Raw genomic sequence first — 13,496 nt, forward strand, 5'->3', positions numbered from 1 at the left:
GCAAACTAGCAGCATAGCATAGGTCCGACAGTAAAGAGCACTAACTAGTATCAAAATACTGGGGCACTACATGTGTGGCCCTAACTGCTGACAATCAACAAGCACTCTAGTCTGTTCACTCTATACGAGGAATACTAGGGCCAGTGAACTATCCAAACACTGGACATTAACCCATTAATGTACACTCTTCTGGACACACTTATCCATTAGAGACAGTAACACTTGGTATATTTAATCATCATTTTAAACCCCAATATTTGAACGTCATTGTCAATAAATAAAGTTATTTTAACAACTCACCATATCACATTGGAATAGAGTGCTATCAATAGGGGCTCTGTCTGTCTATCTGTGTACTAAGTTACATGCCCCTAGCAGCACCACTCCCCTAGCCACATATTCAAGCTGTAGCGGGGGTACACCATAAGTTTCCAAAATCCAATGAACTGACTCAGTTTTGTGTGTTGTATCGCTGTTTTAATCTATAAAGAAGTCTTTTTGTACTTTTTACCAAGAGGCTGCATTACTCCTTTTACATCCACCTTGCATGGAGAGATGGCAGATACGGAAAAGATACCTTTAAGTGCTTGTTGTCAGGCACTGACATGTAAGTGCATATCTTACCACAACTATAAATGAGCTCCGTTTTTGATCTTCACTATTTTTTCTTCTCTTTTTCTTCTTTAACCTGAGGGGCGCAGATTTCTCCTGGATGCATAATTTAATCTACGCAGACGTCTCTTGTTGATTCATTAAATTAAGGCTACTAAAACATTGAACTCTTCAACATCGACATAATTATACTTTCTTGTAGTGGTAACTGTGTACAGTATATATTGGAAGTACACAATGGAGAACCATAGAAGTCTTCCAGTATGAATAGTATTAGAAATAATAACTATGATCCCAACATATTTTTTTGTTTTACAACATTCTCTGAAAATGAGAACCAACCATCAGATGTTGTGTTTTCATTGGACCCAAGGTTATGACTTGTTAAGTTGTTCCAGCACGATTGCTGTCTCTAGCAGGTATGGGCAGAGGGATTAGAAAAAAAATAAAATGTACTAAACAGGAGAAAGATTCAAATAAATGTCCTATCCAGCCTACTTGCCCATTTTATTATATCCTATACTCACTAGTTCTGTGCCCCCAGTCAACATTGGTACTACCAAATGTGGCTGCTCTTACCAGTCTGCTCTTGTAGAGCAGACTATGTAATATAATTTTATTAGTGTTAGAGGCTACGTAGCAGCGGTTCCAAACTTGCAGAGATTTATAATACTGTTTATTTTTTATTTTTAATATATATAAACATCACATTTGTAAAAAGCATCAATCCATGGAAACGTGTGATGCCTGGTCAATAATGAACAGGTGAGAACTCAACAACAAAATAAAGATGTGTGAAAGTTAGAAATAGATCAACACAACATGACTTATCAGACTATGTTGAGACTTGAGACCTTTTTTCCCCAGGGGATTGTTGGTTTAAACCCCATCAAAAATGGTTTGCATCAATATCTTTCCACATGCAAATGATAATTATTGATTATCATTATGGTTTATTTCTAAAGCACCAGCATATTGCACATCGCGGTACAATTGGGGAACAGAGTGATATAAATTATATACACGAAATGACATACCAAATATGGACAAACCAACAGAAGGTAATGAGGGCCGTGCTCATGAGAGCTTCCACTCTAGAGGGGATACTGTGATATTGAAACAACAGGTAAAGTGGCTGATCATTGTGGGATGGAGTTTGCCTCAGGATAGGGGTATGGTCCAGCCGCACAGCTGATCCCATTAAGGTGTGGGGGGTATGGTTGTTAGGGGGTGTCAGTTTAATCCATTTGTACAGCTGGTCCCAGTAGGGTTGGTGAGGTATACGTTAGGCCAGCGGTGCGCAAACTGGGGGGCGCGACCCCCAGGGGGGGGCGCGAGACTGCCGGCAGGGGGGGGCGCGGGGTTTACAGAGGCCCTGCGCGCTTCCCGAAGGCACTTAAATTAAGTGCCGGGGGGAGCTGCAGGGCCTCTGTAAACCTAACCCACCTAGGCTCCGGCGGCTTCCTTCCTGCGTCGCCATGGCAACGCGGCGTCAAAATGACGCCGCGAGGTCATGTGACGTCACGTTGCTATGGCAACGTGACGTCATGGCGCAGGTAAGTGGGGGATGGGGGGCGCGGGAGTGAGGGGACAGCCGGCAGGGGGGCGCAGGGAAAAAAGTTTGCGCCCCCCTGCGTTAGGCTTATGCCAGATAGGCGTCCTTAATCTCCTGGACAATTATGTAAAATATCAACATTAAAAAGGACATGTGTAAAGGCAATTGGTCTTCAGGATTCAACTGGGAATTCTATAAACTTTTTATTATTTTGGTATTCACCTTTTTATTATATAGGTTTACAACTCAGTGGACTGTCCTTTCAAGGACCTCTGTGAACTAACAGTATTGGCTTTTTTAAGAGTTACATGTACATGGCATGGGGAATAAAATCTGGCAAGGAATGAGTACTTTGAAATCTTTTTAGAATTTAAAAAAAAAATTATTTTCCTTTTAATGTTTTTCGTGGTACAATTTGGTCATTGTGGAATAAGGGACAAAAAAAAAAATATTTTACTGTACAAGGTACAGCAAAGATAGGAAACCTTTGAGTGTATCTGCATGCTTTTTATGGATCCTCAGACCTGCATCATTCACCCTATTGCTTGCTCACCATAAACTAATTATATCTGGTTCGCAAGCACTTTACAATACAGAATCGTGACCGATGAGCCCAGAAGGATGAATCAGCCGTCTCTGTCCACTCATTCTGTGCTTCTTTGTCCCAGGCTTATCGCATCAAACGGTGTAATGCAGCTGGCAAATGCTTCAGGGATCAATATACAAATGGAAAGGGAGCTAAAAGGGACATGCCGAGTGCATTCTTGTGTAGGTCACTACCCAGAATCCTTATCTGTAACCACTGTATGATCTGACATTGTGCTGACGGAAACCGGTTTGGGACCTGTGGAAGGGATATGCATTTACACTCGGGGGTGGGGGGTTCTATTTTTAATGTTTTCAAGTTAACCAAATGCCTGTGCAGGTTTTACCATCTTTATTTAATATCCTTTGTGCTAAGGCTGTGTGTGGATCCTGCCATCTTCAGGTACATTTTCCTTTCCCACTTTTTTCTTCTTCTTTGACTGATAGAAAGGATACTAGAACAAAAAGTGTCCGGTAACATTAGAATTACACAGGCCCCCAGAAAAATAAAAACACATTTTTCACAAGAAGCAAATACATGATTGGTTGAATGATAGTGGTTGAATATTTGTGGGGCAGCCAATTACATTGATACGTTGTTACATTCTTTTCTGTCCTTTTAATAACAGGGAAGGTACATGCATTGCTGCTTTAATACATCAAATGTTGTTATGTATAGAGAAGCCCAAACGAAAATCATCTTTTCCAAGCAGCTTCTAAAATAGAAAAGAAATGCTCAATTTGACCAGGATCTTGTTTTTCCTGTTTCTCAGTAAAAAAAAAAAATAGTCTTCATTGTCACTGATTTGACTATGTAAGAGATTCGGCATTTTTAATGTCAAATTATGCAACACAACACAAAGTGATCCATTTGTACAAACTATCGTGGTGTGTTCACGCAAAATAACGCAAGTTTCCTTCACATATCTTTTCATGTGTGTTTACATGATGGTGCGTAAAATCAAACAATCAGTAGCCCATGTCAGAGAATATATGATTTCCAGAAGTCTGCAGTGCTTTTTTCAGAATGGAATCTCTTCCATGCAATTTTTTAAATCGTTCTAAAAATATCCTGTTTCCCCAACCCCCCCCCCCCCCCCAAAGGAGTGTTCAGTATAAAAATGAAAGGTGGTAATATCTGAGTATACATTATTTGAGAGATGACAGTAACAATCTATGTGTTTAGACTGTTGGAGAATGCCTCTGTGAGGTGACTACCTTAGCGTTCTGCTTTTATTGTTACTGGGACCTCCATGGTATGCTATCCTCCATTTCATGCCTGCTTAACGAAAGTGCTAACTGTATTGTACATGCCCTTGTAATTCTCACAGTGCTCCTCAGCATGTCACTTTTAGGCCGCGCCTATAGTGCCCGCGACCGGCGACGGGACGGGTGACATCACCCGTCGCCGCTAGAGAAAGTTATATTTCGCTTTGCGGCGGCGTCGCGGGCTTCCGGGTATTTGATTTGTTCAGGGGCTGTCACATGAGGCGACAGTCCTTGAAAAATCAAATATTCCCGGCTTCCAAAGTCCGCTCCGTCGCATTGCCGCCGTCACCCTTACTATAAGGGCACGCGCCAGCGGCAATGTATTTGTTTTTGGGCGGCGGCGCCAGTCGCGGGCACTGTAGGCGTGGCCTTAGGCTTGTGTGGTGACCCTTTCAGGGGAGAAAGCTGTTAAGTGACACTTCATGTTCCTTTTTATAAGACCCACAAAGCCGCAATAAACAGGATGAATTTAAAAATATCTTTGTAGTAGCGAGTCCCCCTCCCCCCCCCCCCCCCCCCCCACACACAAAAAAAGTGTTTTGTGGGAAAACATATTTTGTATTAAATGTTGGATATGTTTAAATGTGTGCTTCATCAGGGGGTGCTAAACTCCAGTCCTCAAGACCCCCCAACAAGTCAGATATTAAGGATATTCCTGCTTCAGCACAGGTGGCTGTATATGTCAGTCGAAGACTGAGCCACCTGTGCTGAAGCAGGGGTACCCTGAAAACCTGACCTGTCGGGGAGTCTTGAGGACTGAAGTTGAGCACCACTGGTCTAAGGAACATTTTACAAAGAAGTGTAAGAATATTTGGTAAATTAACCCCAAATGGGGCAACAAAGAATTTTACCAAATCTTGGAGTGTGACTATGCAATCTGTTTTTCTTTCCTTCAAGCTGAGCCACTACTTGGATATTATTGAGGTGAACATCGCTCACCAAATCTCTCAGCGTTCTGACGCATTTTTCCACGCCATGACCTCCCAGCATGAGCTGCAGGACTACCTCAAGAAGACATCCCAGGCAGTAAAAATGCTGCGTGACAAGATCTCCCAGATCGACCGAGTCATGTGCGAGGGACCTCTGCGAATCGTACGGCAGGCAATGACCAGGAACAACTGCGTCCAAGTGTACAACAAACTCAAACTAATGGCTACGGTGCATCAGACCCAGCCAACAGTACAGCTGCTGTTATCAACTTCTGAGTACGTTGGGGCTCTGGACTTAATAGCAACAACACAAGAGGTTTTACAACTGGAGCTTCAAGGCATTCACAGTTTTCGGTGAGTTGTGTCATAAGCAAGTATTTGCCAAATATAAGTCTGATAGTCTGCATATCGTGTGATACCAGCCGGAAGTATCAGTATCCCTGATAGTAGACAAGTTCCTGCAAAGTGCGACTCCACACTGCAGTGTCTTCTAAGCCCCTGTTTGGGCAATAATTAGCTTAGCTGTAAGTGGATAGGAGTGGGGGAGGGAGAAGATATACATGATATATGATAGAAGATAGATACCTTGATATACCTGTGAAAAGTTTGTGGTGCAGAACGAAATCGTGTTGTAAACTACTGCTGTAAATAATTTTGCATGGTTTATAAGACCCCAAAGTGAAGATGCAATGCATATAGCCTGTCATAGGTGAAGTCAAGTGAAAGCATGTAGCACCTTGTCTGCATTTTGAATGTTTAATTAAATACGACTTTCCACAGGTTTGCAAATTTGAAAGCCAAATGCATTATACAATTATAGTGACCGGATACCTGCAATCTTTATCACAGAATAACTTGTCAAGTTATTTATCTCATAACCCTGGTATGCCCCAGCCCCAGCGACAGTTCAATAAATGTATTTGAGATTGCCTTTGCTTTTTCATTGTCCACCTAATCTCATACTTCACTGTCACAGCATCTGCATAGTTTTTTTTTTTCATTTCAGAGAAACATTGATTACAAATGTTCTACAAAGATTGGCGCATTCTGACTTCATTTAAGTATGATAACTTAAATAGGTCAGATATATGCATATTCCATAACATTTGTAGTTGTGCTTATGGAAGTACTGCTTTTAGCTGTGAATTTAAGAATATATTGCACGTCTCATCCTGTATTAGAAAACTAATAAAACACATATTTGACTTTGAAACAATTGTTAACATTGTAGCCCAGATGTTGCATGTGTGAGTGCTTTTTCACTTCCTTGCAACTACACTTATCTTACACTATCGTGTAAGATAAGTTTGTACGGCTACAGCTCCATTTACAGTGACTTTCTGCCACATCCCACTTCAGCTGCGTAATGTTTCTCGTCTCATTTTCATATTTTTGTTGTCGCAAGATAATGGATCCCATTTTCTGTTTTGTCTTGTTCCTGTTTATCAGGCATCTCGGGTCCCAGCTCTGTGAGGTGGAAAAACTGATTGATAAAATGATCATTGCAGAATTCACTTCATATGCTCGCAGCGATTTAAACAGACTCTTGGAAGATGACTGCCATGTATTAGAAGAGGTATCTAGAATGTTGTTATAAGTTTATATGAGCTTCAAAAGCATACAATGTATGCATCCCTAATTCACCGATTTTGTTTTTTTATTCCTCGTTTTCCGCAATTGTGTGGAAACAGTGGGGATGCACAAAACTCATTTACTACTACAGTAGGCTACATATAAAGTATAAATCACCAGTAGCAAAACAGCTTTTTCACTATTATACCCATCCATAGAAATCTTAATTCTAATGACTTTCTCTTCAACATTGTATACATACACAGAAATATACAAAGGAACCCTTCATTACAGCTGCATTCCCACTCAATCCACAGCTGGAGGAGGAAATCTTTACATTGATAGTCACACAGTTGAGCTCAGACGTTACTGTGAGTGTAGGAACACTATCTTGCCGACCCTCTTTGTCAATGCTAACATTACCTATAGTGAATGGCATCAGTGCAGCTTCCAGTAAATACATTGCGCATAATATTAAATTGTCACTTTCTCATTGTGTTTTTCTTCAATAGGAGAGGCTGGTGTCTTTAGTGTTTGGTCTGTTAAAACAACGGAAGCTGAACTTTTTTGAAATCTATTCAGATGAAATGATGGCAACTGCAAAAAACATCATCAAGCAGGTAATAGAAAGTGTGTAACTCTTCTCCCTGCGCCGCCCTGCCTGCTCTCACCCCATGCTCGCTCCCCCACTCCCTCCCGTTGTTGAAGGAGAATGCGCATGGCGGTGCAATGGGGAGGGCCTATATACTCAACACCGTAACATCACAATAACCATCCTATGCATGAATGTAAATGAATTGCTAATTGTGCAGTACAGGCATACCCCGGTTTAAGTACACTCGTGAGTAAGGACATATTTTCAATAGCACCATACCCCTGTGTCCGTACGCTCGCTTTGCGAGTATGGACACTTATTCTGCCCTACAGACCGCCGTAGTAGTGACACGCTGATTCCCCTTGCCCAATAGGCAAACGGCATCTCGCGCATGCGCCTGTCAGCACGTCCTGAACAGCAGTACCGGCTCCCTACCTGTACCGAAGCATCGATAAGTGGGGAAAAGGTAGTGCTTCATTTTAAGTGCATTTTCTCTTTACATACATGCTCTGGACCCATTGCATACGTTAATGCGGGATATGCCTATAATTCACACTACTCGCAGTTATATACGTTTACCTAAACTGGATGGTCCACCGAAGCTGGTCCCCCCAACCTCCACGGACCACCCTGTTGCCTATCACTGAGCAGGTTTGTCCACCGGGCAAATATGTGGACACAACTGTAAGGGGGACGGGAGGTCTTCAGCGGTTGGGGCACCATAAATCGGCACCAGAGGACCCCCAGGTCCGAGTAAGCAGCAAAATAAATAATGTATATGTGCGATTGTGGCTTTAACAACTTCTGCCATATTGAAAAGGGGCTCAGAGTAGCAAAAGGAAATGTGAAGTCTCCCTGTATTAGTGGATGTCCCAACATTGCGTAGGAGAGAGTAGAAAGATCCAGGGCAACTTCGGATTTTATAGACCATGATTAAAAATATTGCTGCTGGTTGTTTTCTTTTGGATAGAGGGACGTCTCTCGAGTATGACATTTTCCTTTCTACTTTTCAGTGTGTTGTTAGCACTATATCACACATCGAGGAAATAGATGGGGAAGTTGTGAATAAGTAAGTATCTTTTTTTAATTTTTTGTTTTTTAAAAACTATTTTCATACATTTTAAACTTTGGTTTCTTAAAAATCACCTTGTAAGGTTTGTTTCAGCCATTTATGTTGATGTAATATATTTATACTGCTGCAAATACCTGCAACACATTGGAGGGTATACATCATTAACCATGGTATATTGTTATATGTAAACCAGTGTGTGTGTATATATATATATATATATATATATATATATATATATATATATAAATATATATATATATATATATATTTAAATGTTAGATGGCAGCTGTTTATTTTGCAGTGTGTGGCATCTTATAAAGCAATAATCCCATGGGAACCGTGAAATAGGCCTTTCAGGCTCATTCAAACTTGGCTGTCTTATTATTTTATTTACTGATTCTTTGTACAGAACAAAGCTAGCACAATGGCAACACATTCACAAAGGAGAGATAGTTGTAATTCTTTGTTTTAATATCGCAGCTAAAACATTTCTAAGGCCGCAATTATAGTTACTGCGTGTGCGTGACGGAGCGTGTGACATCACGCGGGCCTTTCTCTCGCGCGAAACATGCACGGAGGCGGGAGGCGTGGCGGACGCGTCACCAGATTTGCCCTCATTGGCTGAACCGGTCACGTGACATGGCCATCTATGTGCGGCCTCATTGAGGAACACACATTTGTACTCTGCATGCGACCACTATAATCGTGGCCTAAGACAGCAGCGACAGCAATGTTGAGGAACAAGCTGGGTGCGAATAACTCTGAGATCAGGGCCAGTAAAGCATCAGAGAATTTAACAGTCGTCTGTAAGTCTGGTCCTTATTTGTCATCAAGAGCTTATTGTCAGGCTTATTCTACGTAACACTGTTAAATAGAAGGAAAGGCTACAATAGTAATACATTGCTCTTCTGTGAGCAATTCTGATCATCGTTACATGTGCTTTTTTCCCCTCGAGGCCCAGGACTAAAGTTTCCACATGAAATAAGGCTCCATTGAAAACAATCGTGAAGTGTGCGATCGCAGTAAAAGACGTGTCGTTTTCTGTGTTATTTCTTCTTCTTGTTAACAGGGATAAATAAAGCTTGCTATATCTGTACCAAATACGTTGTTCTATCAAAAATATTGACATTCTATAATCTGCTTTCCAGCAGGGAGTTAAAAATAAGCACTTTGGTGTTTTTATTGTCCCTTCATGCCCCTCACATACCTAGGCCCTATGTTTATCTTAGTGTGAGCGGATGGTAGTTTTCAGTGTTGCAGGCCAGACATACAATTGGGTCCTTGTGCATGATAAAGTGACAGAACTTAATTTTGACACTGTAGTGTTGCAGAAAAAAGCTAGTGCTGCTGGAATTCAATGTTCCTTTTGATCTCCTGCACTACGACACCTGGTGGCAGCAACTGGATCTCCACAAAGTTTCTTTATTGCTGCTGAACGTTTCCAAAAAAGTTGTGTGTGCTGATCACGCGCATTTTAAGTGAAACGTCTTTTGTCACTGTTTTGTCACAGAAATTGTATTTGTAATGATGATGTTTTTAATTAATAATCAAAATACAATTTCAGTGCCAAAACGCAAAGACGTTTGTTTTAGCTATTTGCACTTCTATATTTATAGTAACTGAATTCCGTGTGTGTGTCTCAGTCAGTCATGGGGAGGGGAGGATCTGTCTGAGCCCCCCGCCCGGAACAGCCCCCACCCACTCTCTCCCCTGGCTGTGTCCTGCTGCTGGTGCTTTCTGTTTTAGCCAGCCATCCGGTGGAGGTACGGGAACACAGAAAGGGGGAGGAGGGGGGTCGGCGGCTCACTGGGGGGGGAGGGGGGTGCTCGGAGGCTCACTGTGCTTGGCGGCTCACTGGGGGGGGGGAGGGTGTGCTCGGCGGCTCACGGGGGGCAGGAGGGGGTGCTTGGCGGCACACCGGGGGATGGATGCTCGGTGGCTTACGAGGGGGCGGGGGAGGGGGTGCTCGGCGGCACACGGGGGGGATGGATGCTCGGTGGCTTACGAGGGGGCGGGAGGGGGTGCTCGGCGGCACATGGGGGGGATCGATGCTCGGCGGCTTACGAGCGGGCGGGAGCGGGTGCTCGGCGGCTCGCGGGGGGGATGTGCTTGGCGGCTCGCGGGGGGATGTGCTTGGCGGCTCACGGGGGCTTGGGTGCTTGGCGGCTCACTGGGGGGTGGGGGGGTGTTTGGCGGCTCACTGGGGGGTGGGGGGGTGTTTGGCGGCTCACTGGGGGGTGGGGGGGTGTTTGGCGGCTCACTGGGGGGTGGGGGGGTGTTTGGCGGCTCACTGGGGGGTGGGGGGGTGTTTGGCGGCTCACTGTTTGTGTTCGTGTTCCTCCTGACTCCTGCTTCGTGTTCCTCCTGACTCCTGCTGGTGGAAGCTGGCAAATTTCAGTGGCAGTGAATGTTGCTGATGGCCTCTTCTGCCAGGAATGACATAACTTCCGTCACCACTGACTTCCGTCTCCATCAACTCCATTCACTGCCACTGAAGTTTGCTCATGTGGTAGGTGCCGCTAACGAAGTTTCACTTCAAAAGATCAGATTTTGGGCCATATTTACCAAGTGGTGCTAAGCCATATAGGACCACTTGAATGAACCACAAAGTGCCTTATTGTCTCGCACTGTTAAGTATGAACCTAAAGCCTGGATTATAGTGGGAGCGCATGGCGTTGCGCGCGCCTGTCGCCTGAGTGATCTGTGGACTCAGATCGCTCGCGACGGGGAGGTCTGGCCGTGATGTCACGAGGCTGGTTTGCCATCATTGGGTGAACCGTTCACGTGACAGGGCCTTCATGTGAAAAAGCAAATGTATTTGTCGGGTCAAAATTCGCTCTTCGTCGCTTGCGCACTATGCCTGGCATGATAGCGGTGCTGTCAGTTGTTTGCACGCTCATTGTAGTCTCAGCCTAAGAACCCAAGTTTTTAGATCTAGTTAGAATTATATATGAATATTCCCATGTACCAGTATATGCATTGTGGCAGAAATAATTGACCTTTTTTTTTATTGCAGACTTGCTGATCAGATGCGGATGATGAATTTTTCTCAGTGGTTTGATCTGCAACAGAATATTTTTTCTACGTTTATGGTTTTCCTTCATAGAGTTAAGGTAACGGTTTTGGGGGGTTTTGTTGTAATTATTGTGTTTTTATTTCTTTTTTTTAAAGTACACACACACACACACAAACACACACGATGACGAAACACATTTGTAAATACGTTTTCCTCTGTAGGCCACAGTAAACGTCATCCGATGTGTTGTGCTCATGGTCTTAGACAAGAATCAGAGGATCAGAGAAATGGAGATAACAGCAGCTCAGAAAAACACAGGGAGAGAAAGCAATATGGACAGTGAACTGGCTTACTTGACTCACGAAGGCTTGTTTATAAGTGATGCGTTCAGTGAAGGTGAGCTTCCCCACGCTGCTAGCAACACTAACTTTCAAAGGAATGCATCACCCAGCAGTAGCGAGCCCTCATGCAGCGATTCAGTATCTGATCCTGAATGCACTACAGACTCTTCTTCCAGCAAAGAACACACACTGCCTTCAGTTACCCCAGGGGGAGTAGAAATAATGTAAGTAAAATTAGACTTTCTACCTTGTGAAACCAGACCTTCTAGCCTAAGCATTGTTCTGGAAGATGTGTCTATGTAATGCGTGTGAACCAGGGTTGCCACCTTCTACTGAAGGCCAACCCGGAGACAAGATTTTAAAATGTTGCACTTACCTTCGGCGTGGCGTCTCCCTGGCGTCCTCTGGCATCGTTCCAACATACTCCCGGCATCTCCCACTTCAACCCGTCAATATGGCTGCGTGAAGTCACATGGTGCCATGTTGCCATGACAAAGAGACGCTAAATTACGTCAAGTTGCCATGACAACGGAACGCCTTGAGGCGGCACGTTGTCATGCCGTCACGTAGCGTCCCATTGTCATAGCAACTGGCGTCACGTGATGCTGAGATGTCACGTAGCGTTCCCGTTGACATTGTAACACGGCACCATTTAACACCACATGGCCATATTAACAGCAGTTATATGCAGGGGAAGATGCCAGGAGAACTCCAAGAACGCCGGGAGACGCTGCCACCGAACGTCACCACCTGGAGGTTTACTAGGTAAACCCCGAGCCCGGAGATACGTGGTCAAAACCCGTAGTCTTCGAGTCAAACCCGGAGTGGTGGCAACCCTGGTGTGAACAGATATCATGATTCCCGTCTGACACAAGCTGAGGTTTTTAGAATTGTTATATGTCCAATTATGTTTTATTATACAAGCTCATGTTGCTTTAATACTTTAATAAGTGCTGATGACACCTGGAACATGTTGTTTTCTGGTACGCTGTACAGCCCTTCAGCATGGTATAGGTTCATGTGAGTTGATGTTCTGCTGCACTGTTATTTGGTAGACAAATAGCAATTAAATAACACTTTAAAATGATGATTTCTGTAGACTAACATTTCCATCTCAACGAGAATGTAACTTATAGAAGTTCCAACTCAAAGGAGTTAAGATTTTTCCTGTCCTACATACTGTACTGTAATATTAAATATGCATGTCCGTCTTTAATGGTCTGGAACAATTACTCATTACACTCTTTCACTCTTGATTCCAGATTAATATCTCTCTTGCATATAATATAGACAAATGTGCGCTATTCCAATTTTCAGGCTTTGATAACAGAAAAAAACCTGTATGTGTAGCCAGTACCGCAGTCCAAAAAAACAGAAGCAGAATCTCTTCCAGCAGTTATCGAACCTAAAATTCTTCTTCCAGTCTTTGTAATAGATTTTTGTTTATTTTAGGTACAAGGGAGAAACAAGACGTTTCAGGTCCAACATGGACCTTTCATCAGGTGGAAATTAAAGAACTAAACACATATTTAAAGCCAAATTTGGCACCAAACACAGGTGAACAGGAGGTGACAGTAATGATCAGGAGTACAAAATCTCATGTAAAGTGCAAGCACAGTGCAATATAATACTTAAGATATATACACTCAGGATACATATAAAGTCTTGTATAATAAAGTTATAATAAACCCGGCATGAACCGCAAAGTAGTAAGTACTGTAACTGTAAGTAGAACTTTTTGTTCGATTACTGCTGGAAGACATCCTGCATCTGTTGTTGTTTTTTTATTTTGTAGGGTGCAAAGATTTTGTTTTATTATTGTGGATGAACTAAAAAATGATGCACATATTTGTCTTACATGACCATCTGTGCGTCACTCCTTAAGATATCATCTTGTCTAAAGAAAGAACTTAGCATCTAACTATCTAACTATCCAGACCAAAATGACTA

The 13,496-nt window shown here is 43.1% G+C and overlaps 1 protein-coding gene across 2 annotated transcripts in view; it reads left to right on the plus strand.

Moving 5' to 3' along the window:
- Window positions 1–13,496, plus strand: part of VPS54 (VPS54 subunit of GARP complex) — an 85,250-nt gene that overhangs the window by 43,281 nt on the left and 28,473 nt on the right. The window contains exons 1-7 of one of the 2 annotated variants that reach the window (XM_075596134.1): window positions 2,761–2,935; window positions 4,919–5,304; window positions 6,400–6,526; window positions 7,035–7,142; window positions 8,131–8,186; window positions 11,206–11,302; window positions 11,427–11,770. In XM_075596134.1, the coding sequence (XP_075452249.1) occupies window positions 2,789–2,935; window positions 4,919–5,304; window positions 6,400–6,526; window positions 7,035–7,142; window positions 8,131–8,186; window positions 11,206–11,302; window positions 11,427–11,770 (1,265 nt within the window). In that variant the 5' untranslated portion in view covers window positions 2,761–2,788. Of the gene's footprint in view, window positions 1–2,760; window positions 2,936–4,918; window positions 5,305–6,399; window positions 6,527–7,034; window positions 7,143–8,130; window positions 8,187–11,205; window positions 11,303–11,426; window positions 11,771–13,496 lie in introns of those variants that run through there. The other variant, XM_075596133.1, reaches the window with a different exon arrangement.

Source organism: Ascaphus truei, chromosome 4, assembly GCF_040206685.1.
Source record: "Ascaphus truei isolate aAscTru1 chromosome 4, aAscTru1.hap1, whole genome shotgun sequence".
Taxonomy (NCBI): domain Eukaryota; kingdom Metazoa; phylum Chordata; class Amphibia; order Anura; family Ascaphidae; genus Ascaphus; species Ascaphus truei.